The following is a 23,411-nucleotide window of genomic DNA, read 5'->3' as shown; positions in this document are numbered from 1 at the left end:
ATAGATTATACCTCAATATCTTCACTTTCAACAATGACAACAACAACAACAACCAAAGAGAACAGTTTACCTCAGCCTCATTCTTTGGTATTCCTGTCTGTATTAGAATTTGTTAAATATACCCTACCCTTGCCTTTCAGCAATAACAGTTTTTCCCTAATAAAGCTCTTTTCATTCATGGAAAATTAGATGTTTTGAATATAGCTTTCCAAATGGCAAAGTTGTAGTGTGGGGACTCTGGAGTCATTAGCAGCACTTGGGATGAACTGATCCAAATTCTAGCCCCAATGTCTGAGCTAGTGCATTTCTAGGTAATTAGATGTATCTTACATTGAGACTACTATCTTTAGTCTGGTATCCAAAGAGGTCTATCGGTTTATTTTTTTTATTTGCTGGGGAGGGTGGACATTGATTTTCTTTCATTACCTATCTGTTATATTTCTGGCTTATAGAACGATGCAAGTGTCTATTAAGTAGAGGTATGAATCTGGCACAACAGCATCACACATCACTTCTCTTTAAAAAATAAGAAAATGTACCCTCCTACTCAATACAAAGGTTATTTTATTTTGTTTGTTTCTCTTTATCTAATATGCATATTGCACCATCTCCCCACTTTAAAAAAAAGATATTTCCCCTGCAGCAAAAATATGTCCTTGTTGCTCTTAGATAGGAGATAGTGTTCTTTTAGAACTTGGAACAATTAATGCTTTGTGAGCTCATCTGGAAGGTCCCTCTTTTTCATAGCCTTCTGAAAAGTCTGTAAACAGTCTTGTGGTATCTTAAAGCTAACAAATGTATTATGACATATGCTTCCATAGAGAAGAACGAAATAAAAGTGTCATCCTGATTCCATGGATCTGATGAAGTAGCCTCTGGACACTAGAAGCTGTATACCATAATAAATTTGCTAGACTTTATGGTGTCACAAGACTCTGTTTTTGTAGCATAATAGCATTTGCAGATTTTCTAGCTATGTAGCATCCTTAGCATCAGACTAACATTGCTATTCCTCTGAAAATTGAGAATACTGAAAGTTCAGGGTGGTTTAAAATGCACATTTTTTTTAAAAAAACAGTTAAATACTAGTTTGCAGATACATGTTATATTACTATCTCCAGTGTTCAGGCCATACCTTCAGCAAAATCTATTTCCAAAAATGTAAGTGAAATATACAATAACATGTCAGTGTTATAATACAGTAATACAGTAAACTTAAATCCAAAACCTGCAAAAGAGCAGGCTTTGTTGGTCAGACAGAATGCATAAAACACATAATGCAAGTTTTCGAAGCTCCATTTGTTCTTCATCAGGCAGAATATGTTAGGAGATCATACAGGAGGAAATAAAAAAGTGATTGGAGCCACAGGCCTATATTTTGCGCATATCTCTGCTGAATATAAATCCATGTTATATTACTATAAAAATAAACAAGGCAATATATACAGTAATTATTGTTAAAAAAAAACAATTTAACAAGGCAAAATAATTTAACCAGGCAATTCGTTTATGTGCCCATGAAAGGAAGTGAACTTGCTGAGGGAGAAAAGTGAAGGAATGGAAACAGAGAGGTCCCACTGTAGCCATCCACAATAGCTAGCCATCTGCAGATTCTAGCATCCGCGGATAGACCTGATCCATTATTGTCAATGTCGGCATTAACATGGTTGTGCACATGTTGCTGCCCATTACAATAATGGGGCTTAAGCATGCAATTTTTTCCTCATCCGCTGGGGTCCCCAAAACTGACCCCCCCCATGGGAAGGGCTGCCTATATTGGTTAGGTAGAGAGCAAAATATGGCAGAACCATTGCCTGATGGAAGGAGATAGGAAATGTAAGGTTAGAATGCAGTTTTAGTGATGCAGTCCTGCAACATTGAAATAATAGAATGGCAGGAAATAAATCCAAAGAATATATAAGTAGCCAATGGTTCTACACCTAAATCCTTATTATCATACAATCTATCTGAATGCTCATAGTGGGGCAATTAAGGCAGCAAAAAAGGCTTTTCTTGCCAAAACTATTGCAGCTGCACAGAACTGTTCATCAGAGCTGTTTCAAGAGGTCATCTGTTATCATCTGGTTCAGTGGAGAATGTAAGCCACTCAGTCACTCGCTGTGAAGAATTTGCCCACTATTTTGCAAATAAAATCTATCAGATTCACTCTCAGATGCCAGAGTGATATGGTTTTGGTTGGCATAACCTTGGCCCCACAGTGACCAGGAGTGCTTTCCCACAGTTAAGTCTAGTGCGCCAACTGTGCCCGTTCCTGGAGAAGTCGGATCTGGCCATAGTGGTACATATCTTCCTTTCTCAGTGGCTGCTTCCAGACTTTGGAAATCCCTCCCTATAGAGGCCAGGATGGCTCCATCCTTGCTGTCTTTCTGATGGAAAGTTAAAATATTTTTGTGCCTCCAGGCCTTTACAGACAGTTGAGATTGGGCTGTTAATGCTGTGTATTTTTCGTTTAAAAGTTTTTAAGGGTCTGTTTATAGCTTTTTTATTGTTTTAATGCACTTGGGTCTTTAAAATTATCTTAATATGTACTGTTTTTAAAGAACCTTTTTAACTATATTATTCTTATAATGAGTTATGTGTTTTAATACTGTACTAGTTTAATTCTATTTTAATGCTCACTTTTCTCCCCTTAACTGTATTGTTCTTCTGATTTGTAAACTGCTTTGTGTCTTAATTTTGGGGGAAAGCCTGATGATGATGATGATGATGATGATGATGATGATGATGATGATGATAAAAAAGTCTTTTGTATGCATTTCCCAGTGTTAGAATGTTGTACTTTTACCACAACATACAAAAATCAAATTGTTTTTATATTTTTAATAAAAAAATTAAACTGTATGTCATATGATAATGTAAATCCCAGTGAACAGTTGTAATCCAAACATAATACACTGTCACTACCTAGGGAATTTAAAATTTCTTTATGAATCAGGAGGGTGAAATAGACCAGTTCTGTGTCTTCCATGTACTTTTACCCCCTTTAAATGACCCCAGAGTGCTGAGAAACAAATTTTAGGTACAAAGAAGATTGTATGGTATACACACCAGTCTAAATCCAACTACTAATCCCAACTAGAGTAGATCCATTGTTCCAGTGGAAACTAGATTCTAATCTAGTTGGAATTAAAATTGGATTTAGGCCTCTAGCTGCAATTCTCCTTCAGTGAAGATGGAGCAACCTTGTTTTCTGCTGCTCCAGAGACTAGAACACAGGGCAGTGGATGCAAGCTACAGGAAAAGAGATTGCACCTTAACATTAGGAGGAACTTCCTGACAGTAAGAGCTGTTTGACAGTGGAGCACACTCCTGCTGGCAGTGTTAGAGTTTCCTTCTTTGGAAGTCTTTAAACAAAGGCTGGATGGCCATCTGTCGGGGATGCTTTGATTGTGAGTCCCTGCATGGCAGGGGGTTGAACTGGATGGCCCTTGTGGTTTCTTCCAACTCTGTGATTCTATGAAAATCACAACCTGTATCATAGTACTGTTGTGTGTTGACAACCTAATTAGTCTGTCATTAAACATCAGAGCATACTAAGCTTCAACGGTGATTCAGTTTCTCAATTAAGACTAAGATCAGCAGTGCCTGCAAATTCCTTCTTTCTTTCACCATTGTCTTTTGTGAGAAAACAGTGAGTAATGGTCCAAAAGCTAAACTTGGTCAACCGTAAATCATTGTTTACATTTACAATCATGGTTAGAACTACAGGTAAACTACACATTATAGCAACATGTGTTAGCAACTGCATAGTTAGAGACATAGATAATTTGTTTTCTTAACAAGTGCAAGTGATGGAGGAATTCACATATGGAAGAATAGAACCAAAGAGGGGAAGGAAGTGCTAAAGCCCGAGTCAAGTCAAAGGAGGACCTGTGCCCTTGGGACACGCCTGAGCAATTTTGTGCTCTTTGTTTGTTCTATAATTTTCTTTTATAAAACCCAAAGTTCCCAGCAAGGTTTCGCACTGCAGCATCCCACCATTGTTTATTTTGTCTAGCATTGTTTCTTGTTGTTTTATGTGTACGTGTCTCCACATGCATGTGCTGTTCTTTCTGTTTTTAAAATTTCTGTGTTACTTAATCAAAAACACCTCAGAACTGTCCAACAGCCATCCTCTCCCAGTAAAAAGCTTCCCTTCATTATGAGTCAGGTTCTCATTTTCATGATACTAAATTTCTGTTAGCTGTAATTTGGGACATACTTAACAAATCTCTTTTATTCTCTCTCTCTCTCTCATCCTCTCTCTCTCTCTCTTTTTCCCTTCTCCCCTCTATGTGTATGTGTGAGTGTGTGCATGTGTGTTACCCAATGCCTCCCAAGGTTCACTGTGTCAGCATTTGACATAGCTGTTGACATGGCTGATATTGTACTCAGTACCATTTGATGCATTAAAAAATCTAATGCAGCAAGCTGATATATTTGGCTGAATGTTTGGCATTTTCATTTATACAGATCAACACTCAAAAGACAGTGCTACTACTATAAATCAACATTTTTCAGATTGTTGAAAGTTGTGCTTATCAATGGAAAATGAAACCAATAGCAACCTTCACCTTGTGTTTGGCTCCTTGTCCATTGTCTCACACACACACACACACCCCTACCTACTCAGTTCCTCACACAGAATATTTCAGTTTCAGGTCATACTGCAATAAATGCACATTACTTGCATGTACTGTGCCTTTTGCAGTAAGTACAAGTAAACATTTCCCAAAGAGGTAATGACTGCTATAAACTCTCTATTCCCTAGAAACACTGAAGTATTGTACACATTCCAAGAGGCCTCCTTGTTTGAAACAGAAAACCATTTACCTATGCTTGACTGAACTTAAGCATATAACGTGTTCATTTCAGGAAAAAAATTGGTTTGAAAACAGAAGAGAAGATTTCTTGGCTATGCATTTTAGTTGTTCTGTATATAATCTTCACCTAACAAATAAAGATTGAAGCAAAATGATTCTGTTTATCAGATTGCTTTCAAAATTGGTTTTAAAACATCACAATCATCATGAAACAACTTTTAAAACCTGCATTGTTTTCTGCATGCATATTCTTTATTTCGAATTACTTTATTCTTTATCACAGAGCCAATTCACATTCTAACAGCAGACATATTTGCCATATTCATGTTTGTTTGCAGCTGTAAACATGGTAAAGTGTGGAAGAAATGTCTATAACCATGCACATACAATATGAAGTTGTGATCATTCCGGCTTTACATCCCATGTTTATTATATTTGAACAAACGTTATCTACTTGGCACTATCATACTGTTACTTCTGTACACACTGGACTATTGCACTAGTGAAAATCTTCCCCACTCTCAACCCTTTGTGATACTCAAAAATTGAATGTGGGATTTTTCCCAATCTTCTGCCCTCTATAGAAAGCCTTCCTGTGCTTAGCAATGAGGTGTACATCTGAAAGGAATGACACACAAGAGGGGCAGTAAAGTTGGACAAGTTCACATGAAAGCGATAGATAGTTCTTCAAGTGTATATATTCAGGGAATGTTCACTGCTTGCACGCGATATTATCCTGCTCACAAATAAGAGCGCAAAAGCATTCTTCATACACAGTGGCCCATACTTACATTAAAGCCTTTGTGTCTCAATAAATTTAATGGGTCTTTTGCAGGCGTAATTTTGTCTTCATTCTGTTCAAAAGGTATTATCATTATTGCGCAGTAGAACAACAAACAGAAAAATAACCAAGTTCAGCCCATAAAATGATATTTATGAGAAGCTTCTCTCTGTTTAAATCTAGAGATGGCTGATGCTTAAACAAGAAGATAAATACGTCCCATTATTGATGAATGTAGGATGCTTTCTCCTTCTTGCAGCCTACGTTTATTTGTTTATTTGACAGTGATTTGGTCACATGGCCATATCACTTGCAAAAAAGAGAAGGAAAAACATACACAGTTCTAAGCAAACAAACTTTGTTGTATTCAATATTTTGTTTCATGTTTTTCTTTCTTTTATTATGATAAATTACTTCATATGTTTACTCCAAAAGTTTTATAATTTACTATGGTTTAGATAAGTGCAAGTGGGAGAGATACTTTTCTGTAATGATTGCCTAAAGGTAATTTTGTGGTCCATGGATGCTCTCTGATAATTATCTCAAATGCAGCAGATATTGGCCGTTGCTGCTGTAAGCAAAGTAATATGATTATGCTATGGGAAAGAGGGGAAAAGTACTGAATACTGTTGATCTAATCCACTTAAAGCTGCATGTGTGGGCTGTGGCCCTCCAACTGGAGAGCTGGGAAATAATCCAGTTTGGTCTCTACACCAAATGAGATCTGTTCACACTCATTCTAATCAGTTTTATAGACAAATCTTAAAAATAAGCCTACTAAATTTATTAGCCCTCAAAAATGCCTTTCTACATGGTCTATAGACCAGCATTAACCATTTCTTATTTTATAAATAATATTTTATTTCCCATGCTTGTTATTGCAAATTAAAGATAAGTTCTTTGTGCTTCATTTGCTATTTTTTGGAAGGCATTCCACTTGAGATGTTCTTTTTTTTCTTTTGACACAGTGTTCATTTGGCAAGAAGGCTACTCCAGTTAGAAAAGCAGAATACATTACTTGTAAAAGATCTGGAGCATCAGAAAGAACAAGTTACTGAGATCTCACAAGAGGTATACAACTCCCACCATATGGACTCATGTGTGCATATTCTCTCTCTCTCTCTCTCTCTCTCTCACATACACATGCATACATATGCACACTATATACATATATATATATATAATGAACTGGGATTTTAAAGTGGCATTTTAATGTTTGTACAATTGAGGGAAACACATACATGCTAATCTGTTTCAGAGCAATTTATGTTGTATTAAAGCAAAGATGAAAAGACAGATTACTTTGCAGACTAAACAAAAACGCAGACTAGACAAATAAGTCTCTGTTTTCTGAACAGGGAAAAAACTAGCAAAACTGGTTCAATGTTCTTGAGGTATTTTATTTTTCATGCAATACTGCTATTTTATTCAGTTGCTCTCAGATTCCTTATCCACTTATCTGCAGACTCATCTGTTTGTATAAACTAGTTCTGAGATTATTATTTTTTATCACTTTTTCTATCACTCTTAAAATTCCAGTTTGCTTTGGGATTATTGAATATCCTATTTTTAGTTTTATGGATTATTGTTTTACTGATAACTTGGGTAATGTAGTTTCATTATGTACAGTAGACTAAATTCACATTTTTCATGACTAATTTAAGTTACATAGATGTCAATGAGACATCTCTTAATTATGAACAAGTTGAATCTAACCCAATAATATAATATATTGCAGCAATATTTTTCCGTATGGAGAAATGTTGACATGTTGGAGAAAATATTATCAGTGACTTGAAATAGTTTAGATAATAATTGTGTGTTTGTGTGTATCTGAATTGTGTATCTGGTCATTGTAAGAGGAAAAGAAAATAGATGTATATGACAAAAATATTGGATTCAATTGGTAATTAAATATGGATCCTCAGCATATAGACGTTAAAATGAAAAGATTAATTGTTTATAACTATGGTTCTTCAAGTCCCAGCATGGTGTAGTGGTTTGAGCATTGGACTACAACTCTAGACCAGGGTTTGAATCCCCGCTTGGCCACAGAAACCCACTAAGTAACCATGGCTAAGTCACACTCTTTCACCCTCAGAGGGAGCAAAAGGCAAAGACCCATGATAGGGTTGCCTTAGGGTCGCCATAAGTTGGAACCAGGTTGGGGGCACACAACAACAGTGGTTCTCTAAGTGGTCATCTCTGCATTCTCATGCGTGGGCTGTTATGTGCTTTCACAGAACCTTTTGGAAAATGAGAACTGGACAAAATATGATGGGCAAGGATCCCACATCACACCAGCGTTTATGTCTAAACAGGGTCCCCATCCTACCTTTCAGTCCAGGAAGAAATAACTATGACAGTATTAAAGGGAAAGATGAATTGTCCGAGTTTACATGTAATCACTCAGATAATCAGTTATATTTAAACATCATGGGTTTTTTTAATGGTTTCCATAATGCAAAGAATGGATGATTATCAGGCTAAATTATCAGAAGTAGGACCAGTTATTATTGGCACACGGAAGATAGCACTACTCCAAATTTAGCAGGTCTTGTCCCCATGTCTGATAATGGAAGATCAATATAGACAGCTATGCCCATGTAGTAGCATGACATACGTTCTGCAAAACAGCATGCTTCAGAAAGGATGTGCAGATTGAAATGCTCTTTGTTGGAAATATCTACATGTGTTTCCAGAAAGGGCTTTAAAGGTGATAACCAACACTTTGTACTGGGACCGGAAACGGATTGGCAGCCAGTGAAGAGACTTTAAAACGGGTGTTATGTGGTCAGATCTAGGTGTCCCCGTGATCAATCTAGCTGCAGCATTTTGAATCAATTGAAGTTTCCAAACCTGATACAAAGGTAGCCCCATAGCGCGTTGCACAAATCCAAACGAGAGGTTACCAGTGCATGGTCATCCTGGAGGGCCCAACCAGATGTCACTTAGATGATATTTGAAACATTGTAAAAGAGCAAAATTAAATGAAACTAATGGCCATATGGGTAGCAAGTTCTGTTTTGGAAATTTCTCTATCTTTATTAATATTCCTTTATCCGTTACTCCTGAATCCCTGACCAATTCCCATCAAAAATAACACATTTTATAATTTGTTGTCAGCCGTAATGTACAACATTATTCCTGCTTATTCATGAAAACATAGTGGGTGATCTTCTCTCCTTTCAGTTGGAAAGTGCTTTTCAGTTAGCAGTTACATGCTACTTTGGGTAGTGAATTGAATGGAAGTGAGAAGATAGAAGGCTGAACAAGAAATAAATAAGCCTTTCAAAACATGTTGACTGCAATTTTGAGATTACAATTGAGGTTTACTTTCATCTGCATTTAGGTCCAAACTACAACTTCTAAAATAGTGTTCAAAGGCGCTTTAAAAGATGTTTTTAAAAATTATTAAGAACATGTGATTTTTTGCTCTCTAAAGTATAAAGAGTGATTCATGTTTCTTATTTTTTTTCCAGAGGGATAAAGTTAATTCTTTATTGAACCAAGTGCAACAGCCTTATAGGTACCTCATTGATTCTGTACAACAGAGAGATTCTCAGATAATTTTGCAAAAAGAACGTATTGCACAACTTGAGAAAGATGTTACGTAAGTATTCATATATTAAATATAGGCGGGATACAGACGGGCAGGGGAAGACGTCTTGGAGGTGTATTCTGCTGAATACGGAGCCTCCAGACCGCCCGCCCTGGGGGCGTGGCTAAGGTGTATGGGGCTTCCACATGGAGGGCAGTGAAGACGCCTCACCTGGGGCCGTTTCTGACCTGCAGTTTCCATACCGCCGCCTCGCAGGACGCTGCAAAGAGAGAGGCAGCTTCTGCACGGGTGGCCAAAAACGGGGCTTTTTTTTTTTCTTTTGCCGGCTGGTGGATGCGCAGCTGCGGCGCTCAGCACCGGCGGCAGAAAGCATATGTGCACATTTAAAGCGCCCAGGCCCCTTTAAACTTTTCCCCCCGCCCTGCCCAAGAACAATGGTGGTCTCTTGCCAGCTGGTGATCAGCTGGTGTTGGCATCCTTGTCCGCTTGCACGTTGCTAGTGTCACCAGCATCATGGATGCCTCCTCTCCTTTGGTCCCTGCACTCTTGCTGAATCTACAATGCACAGCCACAGCTGTTGCCGCTGCCACCGCTGTCCCCCTGCCATCCCCCATCACCTCCCTTGTACATATGCAAATATTTAAAGTTTTAGCGTTTTTTATTGTTAGGTGAAAATGGCACAGGAATGTGTATAGGGGTTCACTTTAAATTCCAAACTTTCCACAATTCTAGCAGCGCATGCATACATGTTGCTCTAGGGTTAGTGTTAGGGTTAGGGTTACGAGCATTAAAATAGAGTGCAGCTGTGCTGCAGCTTCCACATCTGCATGGCATCTGACGCTCTAATTAGAGGCTCGGTGCAAACTGCGCATGTTCCAGGACCCCGACTCATTATGCGACGCAGCAGACACGGAGCTTTTAAATGGGCAACTTAAATTAGCGGCGTAGCAATTCTGGCGTACCAGTGCAGCAGCTTATTGACGGAGCTGCGCAGTTGCGCAGCATATAAAAAAGAAGCAGGGAAAAGCGGCACCTTTTTAATGCCGCTTCTTCCCGCTTGGGGCGTGCGGGCGGCGTGTTCATGGCGGCATTCAGGTAAGGGCCGTCTGAAGGCTATACCTTCATGACATCATGAACACACCCCTTTTTGCCCGTCTGTATCCCGCCATAAATATTTTGGGTTAGATTTGGGAATCCTATCTGTGTCACTTCCATCTTAATGGCAGGGCATATTCAGCCCCTTTGAGTGCAAGCTTTGATTTCAACTAAAGGTTTGCTGATGTTTTTTATTGGTTGCCAGTGCAATAAAAAACTTTTGCATTAGTAGTTTGCACTTCAGTGTGTTATGTATGCTGGTTGCACATCATTAACTGCAGAAATAGTTTTACTTTTCCTCTTGAGCATGCCATTTTTAACAAAGCATTACTATTCTCCATTAAATAACTATTTCAAAGTTGTAATTAACACAGACATTTTAAAGCTGTATTGTAGTTATAGTTGCATGCATGTCTCCTATGCCTTCTTGAGAGCCAAGGTACATTAATTACTCATGCTGTCTTCTTGGAATGCCAGCAATCTAGATGTATATTCAGTCTCCCTGGTTAGTGGTCTGTCTCTCCATCAAGGATGAAAACTATGCTTCCACATATTGATGGACTGCAGTTTCTAGCAGCTCTAGTTAGCATAAGAAATGGGTAGGAATGCTAGAAAATGCATGATTCCCACCTCTGACAGGGATAGAACCCAAGACAGGAGAAAGAGCCAAAGTATTTCATTTCTCCCTGTTGGAATTCATTTTGTTAGTTTTTGGCCCAGCTTTCTGATCTATTAAGGTCATTTTGAATTTTTAATCTTCTCCCCTGGGCTATTAGCTACTACTCCTAATTTGGTGTCATCTGCAAATTTGATAAGCATGTCCTCTGTTATTTCATCCAAGTTTTATAACTCTTCTGTATTTGAGCAGGATAGAACAGAAGCTCAACATGTCACATAATAATCCCTTTTTTAATTTAAAGTATTCCCAAATGATGAGTGCCTAGTTTTTCCTTGTAAATATGAACTCTATGCTAAACATATATTTTAGTTCTGGTCTCATATGCCTTGTACATCTTTTTATCAATGTCATAATTCTTCTTTGAATCCCTTCCAGTTTTTCACATCCTCCTTGAACTCTTATGGCTATAACAGTGAACAGTGCTATAAATCAAACCATGCTTAATTTATTGTGGGTTTTTTTTCTGTATAGAGTAATATTAAAGAAAATTAGCTCAGCTGAGTCAGCCTTCTCATTTGATTGATAGAGAAAAGCATGAATCAGTTAAGCCGGTATACTTAACATTTGCAAGTGCTCTATTCCATTGAAGTCATTGATATCTATGATGGAAGAAGTACAAGTTTAAACATTCTGTAGATCACAACCTAAAGAAAGCATTAATGTCTTCCTTTTCAAAATAATATTGTAAATATAGAGGTTTTAACTAGGGCAGAGTTTTTCTTTATGCTGTTGCTTCAGTACATGTTCACAGTTGCCAACAATTTCCTTTAAAAATTCATGTTTCAACCAGAATACAAGATTAAAAGAAATCATCCATTCCTATTACTGTGTTTCATAATATTATCCCTCTTTCTACCAGTTTTTTGAATAAAGAAAAGACAGCTTTGCTCCGTGTCAAGAATCAAATGGCAGCAGATTTAGAAAGACTTCTAAATCACCGTGAGGTAATCTTCTTGTTTTAGTGTTATTAGTCATAGGAATGTATTCTTTTTACTAGTTTTAGAAATATACTTTGAAAAATGCCCAGCAAAGCACTTCATTCACTGCACATCTTAATTCCTCCATCCCATCTTTAGCCCTTTGCATTCCTTTATGCAGGTGGTATTTTTAAAATAAATTGATTCCTTTTTGGTATGGCAGATACTGAGACACACTGAGAGTACTCTTCAAATGTGGCTTAAGTAAGGATACCCTCTATGACAAATAGTAACTCAAACAAAAGCTATTGACATTGAATCTCATCCTACCTACTTTGTTCAAATCAGAAGACCACCTCAATCCCACAACAGCGAGGGACTCAGAAGGATTATATCCTATGTGATAACTTCACCATTTGGCATTTATTTAATTGATAAAATTTAACCTGCCTTTTAAGTTTTGCTCCTCAAGAAGCTTCTATAATGGCACAGCCTTGTTTTCCTCAGCACAGCTAGGGAAGCAAGGAGATTTTGACTGGCCAATGGTTTAGTTTTACCTGGAAGAGCCTGGATGAGTCTTAGGGTTGCTTGCTCTCCCCCACTCTTTCCTCTTCTGCTGTGAGCAGGTACTAAATGGGGATTACTTAGAAGCAGCCATAGTGGAGAAGATGACAGAAAACGGGAGAGCACATGCCCAAAGTTCACTGAGTCTTTTCCACCATAATTTGACATATCTGAACAAGTCTGTTTTCCCCTTTTTTCACTACAAAGATCCTGAGGCTGCTAAAGTTGGAAAGAGACAGCCATCAGGGCAAAGTAGGCACAAGTAACCATCCAATCCTGCCCTTAGACCATGCTGACTTCAAAGATTTCTGGGGGAAGAAGCTATTTTGAATTAGGACAAGTTGAGGAAGGATGGAAGTAATGTATGTTCTTAATCATGTTCAAAAGACAGAGAGATCTGGGATTTTTCATACATGTGCCAAACTCACTGTTTGGTATTTGGTGCCACTTTGGATATTACTTCCATTGAGCAACCAATTATCTATGCTTATCATTTCTTTCCTTTTCAAGTAATTATATTACCCTTTATCCTGCTTTATAAATGTGTTCTAACTATAACTGTTGGCAAAGTGCTTTCAGATGCTGAAAGGAAAGTTCTGTTACAGAGAACTTGTACTTTATGTCAAGAACACTTTGTACATTAATTTTTATTAAATGCCACCAGCTGTCTCTTAATACATTTATTGGATGCTACTGTCTTGAATGTGTAATTAATTGTTAAGTTGTGATATGCATACTACTTAAAAATATGTTAGTACTTATACTAGGCCTATTATACCTTTTTATTATATACTTAATATATGGTCTCAATCAGTATTAACAGAGAATGCATTCATTTCACTCTCTGTGAAAGAGCTGTTTCTCAAGAGGAAGCCTTTAAATGCTTTCAAAGACATAGGCTACCAACTTTATGCTAATGAAATAATATGAACAGTTTAAGATTTTCAAATGTTCTCCCACACATGTAGGTGCCTGCTTGGTTTCAGAATTGTCCTACAGTTTATGAATTTGTCTTCACAGTATTAACTGTTATGAGTAAAATCCATTTATGTGATAGCTTATTCTGAACTTTGCCTGCAAATCTGTTTGTGAAATCACTGTCAACAGTTATCCTTACGTGACTTAGATCAGGAGGAGGAGATAAATATAAATAAAACACAATAAAGACTCGAACAACAAAGTTTAAAAATTCAGAACAAAAACTTCAGTGCACTGATACTAATACAGTAAACTACATTACAATCATGGGAATTAAAACATCCATTAACTACGTTACCATCATAAACCAGCCAATAGGATCCAAAATATAAAGCTCTTTAAAAGCCTGAGAGAACAAAGAAGTCTTAGATGATGTTGAAATTACAACACTGTGAGTTCTACACTGGCAAATTAACCTAGAAAAGGCATTCTGAAAAGACCACCACCACCTGTGAATGTGTGTGAAAAAGATCTTACAGACTAAGAAGTGACAGATAAGAATATATGAGAAGATGTCTTCTGTCAGCTACTAAGCTCCCAAGCCTTGCTCTGTTGTATCATTTAAAACCTCCACTTTGAACTGGGCCTAGAAATGAACTAGAAAAATATATAGTTGCCCCTCCTTTCTCTCAGACTTGAGATCTGTGTTCTTGATTATACACGGAGGGGTGACTTCTGTTATCTGCAATGGGGTGCACCCCCACAACGTGTGCACTCCATTCAAGCCTATGGAACTTGAATAAGTGTGAGTCTCTATTTTCGTGAGGGGGGGTCTGGAATGGATCCCCTGTGAAAATGAAGGGCTGACTAATTATATCTTTGTTACTCCAAATAAACTTTTTTTTCTGTTTTATATACCGAAAGCACTTTTAGTGGGCTGACATCAGAAATATGTCCCTCCTTACACCATAAAGGCTTTCTTTTCTAGTAATGGCTTGTGCTAAATGAAAAGAAGGAGAAGGAGAGGAGGTTACTGATAAGATGTATTGATTGGCATTCTTTCCAACCAGTTCTGAGCTGCCTGGATTTTATAACTCTGGTATTAATTCTATCCCACAACCAGTAGTGGGATATCCTCCCCAGAGTGAGGTTTTAGAATTTTTTCCTACAGTTTATGAATTCCATACAATATCCATCAGTGCTTTCACAGCATAAGATAGATATGTTGCGGAGAAGACACACCTTGCAATGCTGCCAAAGCAGGCAATGTTCAAAGAACAAATATTTTATGTAGTCCACATTCACAAAATGATGAAATGTTTGTGGAAAGAAGACAAGTGGGTTTTAAAACTTAAATGTGCATTTCAATAGTGCATGGAAGTTGCAATCTGAATCTGTTTTTTAAAAAAACACCCTAGTATTTTCTCAAACGATAAGAACTATGGCAAGGAATAGTCATTCATTGTTAATGATCTCACAAGTATAGCTCTGGATCTTTCACACCCCAAATGTTTAGCATTGCAGTGATTTAAAATGTTCAGTTGCTCATTTAGCAAGACAGTTTAGGCATCCAAAAAAATGAAGCAGGTAAAGTTACCAAGGCAATCCATAAACAGCAAATACAAGAGTTCTAGGTGTGAATGAATTCAGTGTCCAGAATTCACTCTCTGCAGTGTTCCTAGTCTGAGAGCTGAAGGAAAATTTCATTAGGAGGGGCAGAATTCTTATTGGGGGAGCAGTGCTTTCAAGCTTTCCAGCCCCCTGTAGCTACACACCACTGGCACTGTCCAGTAAATATTCAAAACAATTGCATTCCACTATGTCCTCATTGTAACTAGCATAGAAGAAAAATTGTAATTCTCAACCAACAGAAGCACTGTTTTGAGAAAAGGCATCTGGTTCCTGAGAAACAACTGTAACAAACGTATGCTGTGAATGTGATGGGATTGTTGTTTTGATAGAATACAGTATTTGTTTGGAAATCATTTTGAACAAGGCTCTAAACAAGTGTCAAGTACGTTTAGCAAGGAGAAGATAGTTGGGTACTTATTTTTTTTTTACTAGATTTGTTTTACACCATTTATCTTTAAAAAAAATTCTCTTCCTTTGTATTCAAAGATCCACATGTATGTGCAGAAGGCACTATGATTGAGAAGTCACACATAAACACCCTACATTGCTGCACACCCTAAAATTCTCTGTGCAGATTTAGGGACTCTCCAGAGTAGCATGCAATACAGCTGGCAAGGGTTGAGAAGGATTAGCAATATCCCCAGCGCATGTCTGGGAATGTTTTGGGGGTTTTGGCACATATCTGAAAGAGGATAAAATACTGTATATATAATCTTATACTTTAATCTGTATCTTTTCATAGTCTATATATAATTCTACAGTAAAGGGGCTGGTTGACATGCATAGAACACCAGTTGAAATTCCTTATTCACAACCATTAAAAAGAGAGCTCTGTCCTGTATATTACCTGACAACTCTACACTGAAATCAGAAAGTGTGGAGTGAGCCAGATTGTTTCATTTTTTCCTCACTCCGTTTGTGTGTGTATGTATTTGCGTTTGTTTGTTTGTTTGTTTGTTTGGAGGGGGAAGAAATCTCCCTTTGCAAGCAATGGGGTGGAATTAATTTTACAGCTGCTCTAGAGCTGATCTAAATGTTTACACTGCTGGGGGCTGGGAGGCCTGTGGATCCAGAGTTCCCTCCATCCCTGCCAATCATCATACCCCTGATATGCCTCTGACAAAACAACCCAGAAGCCTCCATTGTGGGTGAGAGAGGCTGCATCTGGGATTGCATCTTCTTCTAAGAGCACCAACATCTCTCGCAGCTCTCAAGAGAGTGCCATATCTATGATCCCAAGAATATAGATGATTGCTGTCTTCACATGAAAGGGAACTGTATATGAGGGTCAGTGAGACCCTCAGAGGGGTTAACACTGGGGTCATTAGAGACCTCAGATACTGTCATATAGACAAACTCTTGCACTATAAGCTATTTTTTAAAATGCATAAATTCATTGTATTTAAAATGGATTGATTAATTCAAACTTCTTATTTTTAAAAAAATGATTGGGGTGCACTGATGTCAACATCAGATTAGTACATTACATTTTATAAGTACATGGGGATTAGGAACATCAGAGCCATGCTGGATCACACTTGATGCTACTCTGGCCAAGCATGCTGTTCACACAATGGTCAACCAGTTGCCCGTGGGATGTCTTAGAACAGCTGCCCACATGTTTCTCAACAAGTGATATATCAGAGGCATACTGTCGCTGATACTGGATGTGACATATAGCCACCCTGACTAATACTATTTTGATTGACCTAACCTTGCTTAATTATGATGGTAGGTCACATGTTTTGTATCCTTATATAAATTAAATTGACTGGCGAGAGAAGGCAATGAATGCATAAAATAACTAAATTCATTAATTGGTTATGTTGCCACTAGTTGTAAAATAGCAAAGTTCATACCTGAAAACAGTTCAGAGAGTATATATGTAAGAAAGGAATAGGAGCTCTTCCACATCCTGATTCCACCTGCTGTACTGTACTTCTGCCCTGCCTTTCCTTCAAGGTGTGCAAGGTGGCATATGAAACTCTTCTTTCATTTTGTCCTTACAACAGTGCTTTGAGACCAAGGATGCTGAGTGTACAAAGTCACTCAGTGAGGTTGATGGTTAAGGATCAGTATAATTTTTGGGTCACTTTACTCCCTGCATCCCTTTGGTCCTTTCCCTACTCTAGGGAACTAAGGAAGATGCATGAAGGAGGTAGGTAGGCTTTAAGCAGGAGAAAAGCAGAAGCAAGTTCAGAAACGCTTTGGGTAAACTGTTGGCCTGCCAACAGCCTTCCCTTGCTTTATCAGAGCCAGGCAGCATGGGTGGTTTCTATTTCCTGGAGGAAGACCAACTCAAGTGCAGCAGGGCAGAGTTGGGGTGAAAATAATAGCCCAGGTTCTCCCAGATGTTTAGTGCAGATAACAGTATTTATTTGAGCATGAATATGCATATACATAAGACATTAATCTTTTTTTTTAATCCCTTATGTTTCACATCAGTTTGGAAACATCTTATTTCTGTCCTATTTCTCTTCCACAATGAAGAGGCATAAGTATTTTTATAACTGTTTTTGAATTATTGTCAGGGTGTACAGTGGCTAATCACTTCTCTAAATATTTGTGACAGCTTAATTAGGTTTTATGTTGTTCTGCATGGGTAATTTCAACCGGTTTCAGTTAAAGTATGTTAGTGCATGAGACATAAGAATGTACCAAAGGCCTTGAAAAATGACATTTTTCTCAAAGCATATGTGGTCTGTGTTAATTTTCCAGTCAAACATTTCCTTTTTATTTAATATCTGTAAGAATACTTTGCATTTTATAAAATATAGAGAGGAAGTGAAATGTGGCCTTTTATAAGGACCCATTCGTGTGAGCTTTCAAGTGAAATCGTATTTTTCCTAAAAGTATTCACATGCTAACCTAGCTTTCTGTTCATCCTGTTTATTAGCAACTTGTCACAACTGCAACTCTGATAAGGGTTGCTTTCCTCCTTGATTATGTCCATGACAGTACTTGAAAATGTCTGATGTTGCACCTAATATTATCACGGGTTGTAAGTATGGACATAGGAGACTTTAGGAACTATAGCAAGCATCTGTGGCATCTCCCTAGATCCAGAGACTATCTGATGATAATGGGAAGGGACAGTACTAACAGCAGCGATTTCCAAGTCTGGTGTACATAAAGAAAAAGGAATTCCTCTTCTCAGAGCATCAGTATGGAAAGGATTGGATGACAATGGTAGAAAGCCTACATTTTGTTCCCTTGCTTTCAGAAGATGTGCCAAAAAAGCTATCTTCCTCAACACCCAAGAAATTGATCAGATTATTGCAGCTATCAAAGAGCCAGTGTGGTATTGTGGTTTGAGCAATTGACTATGTCTCTGGAGACCAGGGTGTGAATCCCCGCTCAGCCATGGAAACCCATTGAGTGATCTTGAACAAACCATGAACTCTCATCCTCAGGAGGCACACAACAACAATCTCAGAATTAGTCCTAAATACCCTAAAGGCACCAGATCCTGTCTGATCTTGGAAGTTAATCCAAGTAGCCCTGGTTAGTATTTGGACAGGAGACTGCCAATGATTACCAAGGTCTGTAGGCTACATTTCAGAGGAAGGAACTGACAAAACCACTTCTAAGAATTCCTTGCCTATGAAAACACTATGAAATTCATGGGTTTGTCATAAGTTGGCAGGTGACTTGAAGGCACATACATATATACAATCTCAAAATTACATTTCTCAGAGAATTTTGTCCTCTTCGAATGTGCTATAACCTGTTTCAGGCATCTAAAAACAAAATTGCTAGTGAGCAATGCTTAGTTCTTTTAAACAATTCAGTTACACGGTAATTATCATTTTTCTTTAGCTACGTTACAGTTCTAAGATTCTAGTTTCTATTAATTCTCTGTCAGGTTTTTGTTTTTTTTATCCCCCAGTAGATTACAGAGACATTTTCTGTATCATAAGTAAGCCCTGGAGCTATTCTCTCTGAAACGTAGAGAAGCAGGCAACAATTACACTGTTAAGTGATTGTTAGAACATTTCTGGTTCCTACTGTGCTGTTTTATCTGAACTTCTCTTTTTTTAATCATCTATTGGATTTTTGTATTCATTAAGCGTGAATATGAAAGGGCTACTGAATTTATATCACCTGGGAAGCTTTTAACAAATGAGTTCATTCATGCATAATATTTCTGGATGGGAGGAGTTCAGTTTGAATAATTTGCTGATTTCTTCTAGACTTTTCCTCTGAAAGAACTGTATTTTCTGTTATTGTGTCATGTAAAATAAACATAAGCTGAATATAATTCATCTTCCAGGAAAGACAGTTTGCATATACTACAAAAAAAAAAGAGTATGGTTTATTGTAATGTAAATTCATAAGAAAACAGTGTAAGCCCCTCCGGTTTTGATTTAGAAGGGAAATGTTCCACAAAACACAATATTCATTTTGTTTGTTTGGACTGCAAGATTGAACTTAAAAGTACACTATAAGAAATTCCCTTTGGAAAGAGCCAAACTATATTTATTTATTGTTAAAGACTGAAATTATAGCAAGAAACAGTTGGCAGTAAGATCATTCAAATATTTTAAAGGTGTGTGATTATATTCATTTTCCCTATGTTGACTAGAATCTTTCACGCATCTTGCAGTAGCTACTATCCAGCTGTGTAAACCTTTGCATTTTCCTTCATATTATCATAGTTTTGATATCAGATATAAAATATTAATGGAAATATATTTATGAACCACCAAAACAGCAGAAGATAATTTATGGAACAGAGACAACTACAAACTTTTAAAAACTATTATAAAAGAATTTTTTTCTTGTGTATTTCCATCCCAAAAGCACTTTTCTTATGACTGAGAAGTAAAACTTGGGGAGAATTATTTTTATTGCAATTTGAGTTTACTGTCTATGCTTTTGTGGTTCTGAAGATGGTTCTTTTATACAGATAGAGTAACAAGCTTTGGATCTTTTACAGAGTACCTCTTTAGACAAGAAATATGAACATCTAAGTCCTTCTTGCCTGTCCTGTAATCAGAAAAAGGGCAGCACAGGATACATAAGGTCTGAGAAATATGTGGCTCTCCAGCTATAGCTTGACAGCAACGCCTATCAGTCCTAGATAGAATAGCCACCAGGAGGGAGGATGAGAGCTACTGTTCAACAATATCTGAGAAGCCACACAGCCCCCAAGCATGGGATATATCTTTATTACAGCATCATGAAAAAAAACAGTGGGAAAAGTTTTAATGTACAGGTATTTGGGTATCTGTTTGGTGTCTGAAATTTCATAAGCTACTTTAGCTACATTCATGGACACTTTTTGTTCTTGTTCTTTTAAAAGGTCGTTCAGTTTGGCATGAGGGACTGCTGTTTTAGAGGCACAAATCCAAAACTCATAGGTGTGCAGAAAGTTCATTGTTCAGGAGTTCATGTTACTTTATTTATTATGCCTGTGTTACCTTATGTATCAGTAAAACAAAAGTTTAAAATAAAACAACAACCTTTATTAGCTGTCTCTTGCAGTTTGACTTTTATGCACTTTTAGAATTACTTCCGTTGTGTCAACTTTCTGTCTATACGTACTACATATTCTAAGTTTACAAAAGATAACTGTTTTTTCTATAAGTGTGTACTGTTGTTGGGGTGATCTATTTTCCTTTGCAAAAAAGTATCACGATAGGTATTTCAAATGGTCTTCATGCTGTGTTCTTCCTATGTGGTGGGTAAGGTTGGGGGGATGATGTTGCATGTGAGAGAATGATTTTACAACCAAGACTGGTTCACATGACATTGCACAGTCTGTAGGCCTTGAACCAGTTCATTAACTGAGGATGGGAACCAATAGACAATTCCTTTTAACATTTTGTAATCAAGACACAGAACTGCCTTCAATTGGAAATGCACAATATTTAGCAGAAGCAACATGAGACTCTGATGAGCTGCAAGAGGTCATTGAATTGACCTCGCCTCATTTAAATGCTGTGAACTTGACCTGCTCTTGCCTTGCCAAATACTAGTACAGTACTTTCTGCCTGCTGCAGATTGTGCCTCAACTGACAGACGTTCCATTTCCACCTTAAGTCCCTAGATCTAAGCACCTAACTACAAGGATTGTGAGCCAGAAGAGTGTGCATGTACATGCACACGAACCCTAGAATTCATATATTGCTTTCTAGGGCCCAAAATAAACCTGATCTTTTAGACAAAATACATGCTGTACGGTATTACAGAAGACTGCAGTCAAGAAATCAGAAGAAGACTAGGACTTGGAAAGGCAGCTATGAAGGAACTAGATAAGATCCTGAAGTATAAAGTTACATCATTGAATACTAAAGTTAAGATTGTATGTGCCATCATATTTCCTATTTCTATGTGTGGGCGTGAAAGCTGAAGAGTGAAGAAAGCTGACAGGAAGAAAATCAGTGCATTTGAAATATGGTGCTGGACAGGAATTCTGTGGATACCAGAGATTGTGAAAAAGACAAATAAATGGGTCCTAGAACAAAAGAAGCCTGAACTTTCCCTAGAGGCCATGTTGGCTAAACTGTACATGGGCATATTACAAGAAGACATGGCTCACTAGAAAAGACAATAATGCTTGTTATGGTAGAAGGCATTGGGAAAAGCAGAAGACAACATTATGGGTGGATGGACTCAATCAGGGAAGCCATGGTCCTGAGTCTGCAAGACCTGAGCAGGGCTGCTGCTGATAGGGTGAATTGGAGGATTCTTACTCATAGGGTCACTGTAGTCAGTCAGCTGTTAAAACAATTTCATATAAATAAACTGCGCATGTACTCTGTTCATAACAGTCTTCTTTAAAGCAAGGACAGTAGTTTATGTTGACTGAAAACTAAATGGAATTTGACTCAAGTGGTTTTGGCTATAGATAAACCTGTGCATTTTGTCAGCAAACCTATTCTGAAACCTATGTTTCATGAAGTAGCACAAATGCAGCAGCTGGAAAGCCACTTGTAGGAATGAATTAGTGAGGACAATGAATTATGCCATCCAGTTCTTCCCTGCAAATTTTTATTTGGACATTTTCTCCACCCACTCACCCATCCCCACCACCACTATGGCTTATTTTCAGTAACAGAGCTAGTCCAGTTAGGCAAATAACACAGGACATATTAATATTTTGGATTCAGTGAACATCTTCCCATGTGGTATATGCATCACCTGCCCACAATACCCTCCTGCTGTTTAAATAGACAAACAGGTCATGTTTTGTGCAAGTAATAAATGGACACAAATTTGACATTAGCAGTAGTAGTATTCAGGTATCGGCAGGAGAAAGTTTCAGTCTTGCAGGACAGTTTACTGTTGCTAAAAGATCTTAGTCCACAGCAAAGGAATTTTAAACAGAAACCACCCCCTTCCCCCTGCCATGTTCTGAATCTAATCAAGAACATAGATACTGTGTGAGCTGGAATAGATAAAATGGTTTCCTATCCCACTATATGTATTAATTAACATAACAAAACTGGGATGATTGGATTGTTATCCGTTGTTCTTGTAGAAAAATCACTTTGTTTTACGCAGTTAGAAGCCACCAGCTATATTTTTTGTTTTGCATTGACATTTTGGCCTCTTTCTCCATCCATCTCATTGTTGCAAGTCTTTTTAAATGTATGTTTTGTTTGTATTTTATTTTCTTCCCTTGCCCTGTAAGGGTGGCAACCTCCTAGCCATTAACTCCCTAGTTAAATTATTTTACTGTATTTTGCCCCATTTTACCTTACGTCACCATAAAAAGCTTACATCACTTCTGGAAGACACCGAGACATGGGCTTGATGTTGGTTAGCTGGGAGATGCGTTTAGAAATCATGTAAGAATGAATTACAACAGCTTCTTCCTGGTTTGGACTACATATCCCATTGGCCCCTTAGGGGTCCAGAAATGATGCAAGACATGGTTCAAAATAAATGGAAGGCTCTAAATTGTGGAGGGCTCTTTTATAATCTCCAGTGTTTTTATAAAAGTACATTTTTAAAAAATAAACACATGGGATTTTCTGCTATTTAATGTTATTTACTCATTTTCTCTAGAGAAGTTAAGACTTGTGCTGGCTTACAAAGCAGTAGAGAGTTTAATCTGATAGCTGATTCTTTCTTTGTGCTTCCCGAGAGTTGGCCTCTCTCCAGGAGATATGACAGCCAAATAACTGCTAACAGATTACTTTGTCTTCTCTGAAACTTAAATTCTTATCAGCCTGAGAATTTCTTACAATTGTCTTTTTTTGAGTATAATGTCAACATCTTTTTGATCGGTGTATGACGCTGCCAAGTTGTTTTCTCTCGCAGTGGTTGCTGATATATAAACATTGTCTGTATCCCAGTCCTGAACATATTTGGGAAAGCTACTGATTTCCACAGCTTCTGAGTAGTACGTATGCTTTATTGGCCCCTGAAAGGTGAAGCATGTGCCTGTAACATAATTGTCCAAGTTATTTTCATCAAGAAATTTTGTCTA

At 37.7% G+C, this 23,411-nt stretch overlaps 1 protein-coding gene across 1 annotated transcript in view; it reads left to right on the top strand.

Annotated features, from left to right (window-relative positions):
• PIBF1 (progesterone immunomodulatory binding factor 1) overlaps positions 1–23,411 on the top strand; it is a 119,077-nt gene that overhangs the window by 89,979 nt on the left and 5,687 nt on the right. The window contains exons 14-16 of the mRNA XM_042456552.1: positions 6,573–6,675; positions 9,087–9,217; positions 11,800–11,884. Of these exons, the coding sequence (XP_042312486.1) occupies positions 6,573–6,675; positions 9,087–9,217; positions 11,800–11,884 (319 nt within the window). The remainder of the gene's footprint in view (positions 1–6,572; positions 6,676–9,086; positions 9,218–11,799; positions 11,885–23,411) is intronic.

Source organism: Sceloporus undulatus, chromosome 3 (assembly GCF_019175285.1).
Source record: "Sceloporus undulatus isolate JIND9_A2432 ecotype Alabama chromosome 3, SceUnd_v1.1, whole genome shotgun sequence".
NCBI classification, from domain to species: Eukaryota; Metazoa; Chordata; class Lepidosauria; order Squamata; family Phrynosomatidae; genus Sceloporus; species Sceloporus undulatus.
This window is presented reverse-complemented; position numbering and strand designations above follow the sequence as displayed.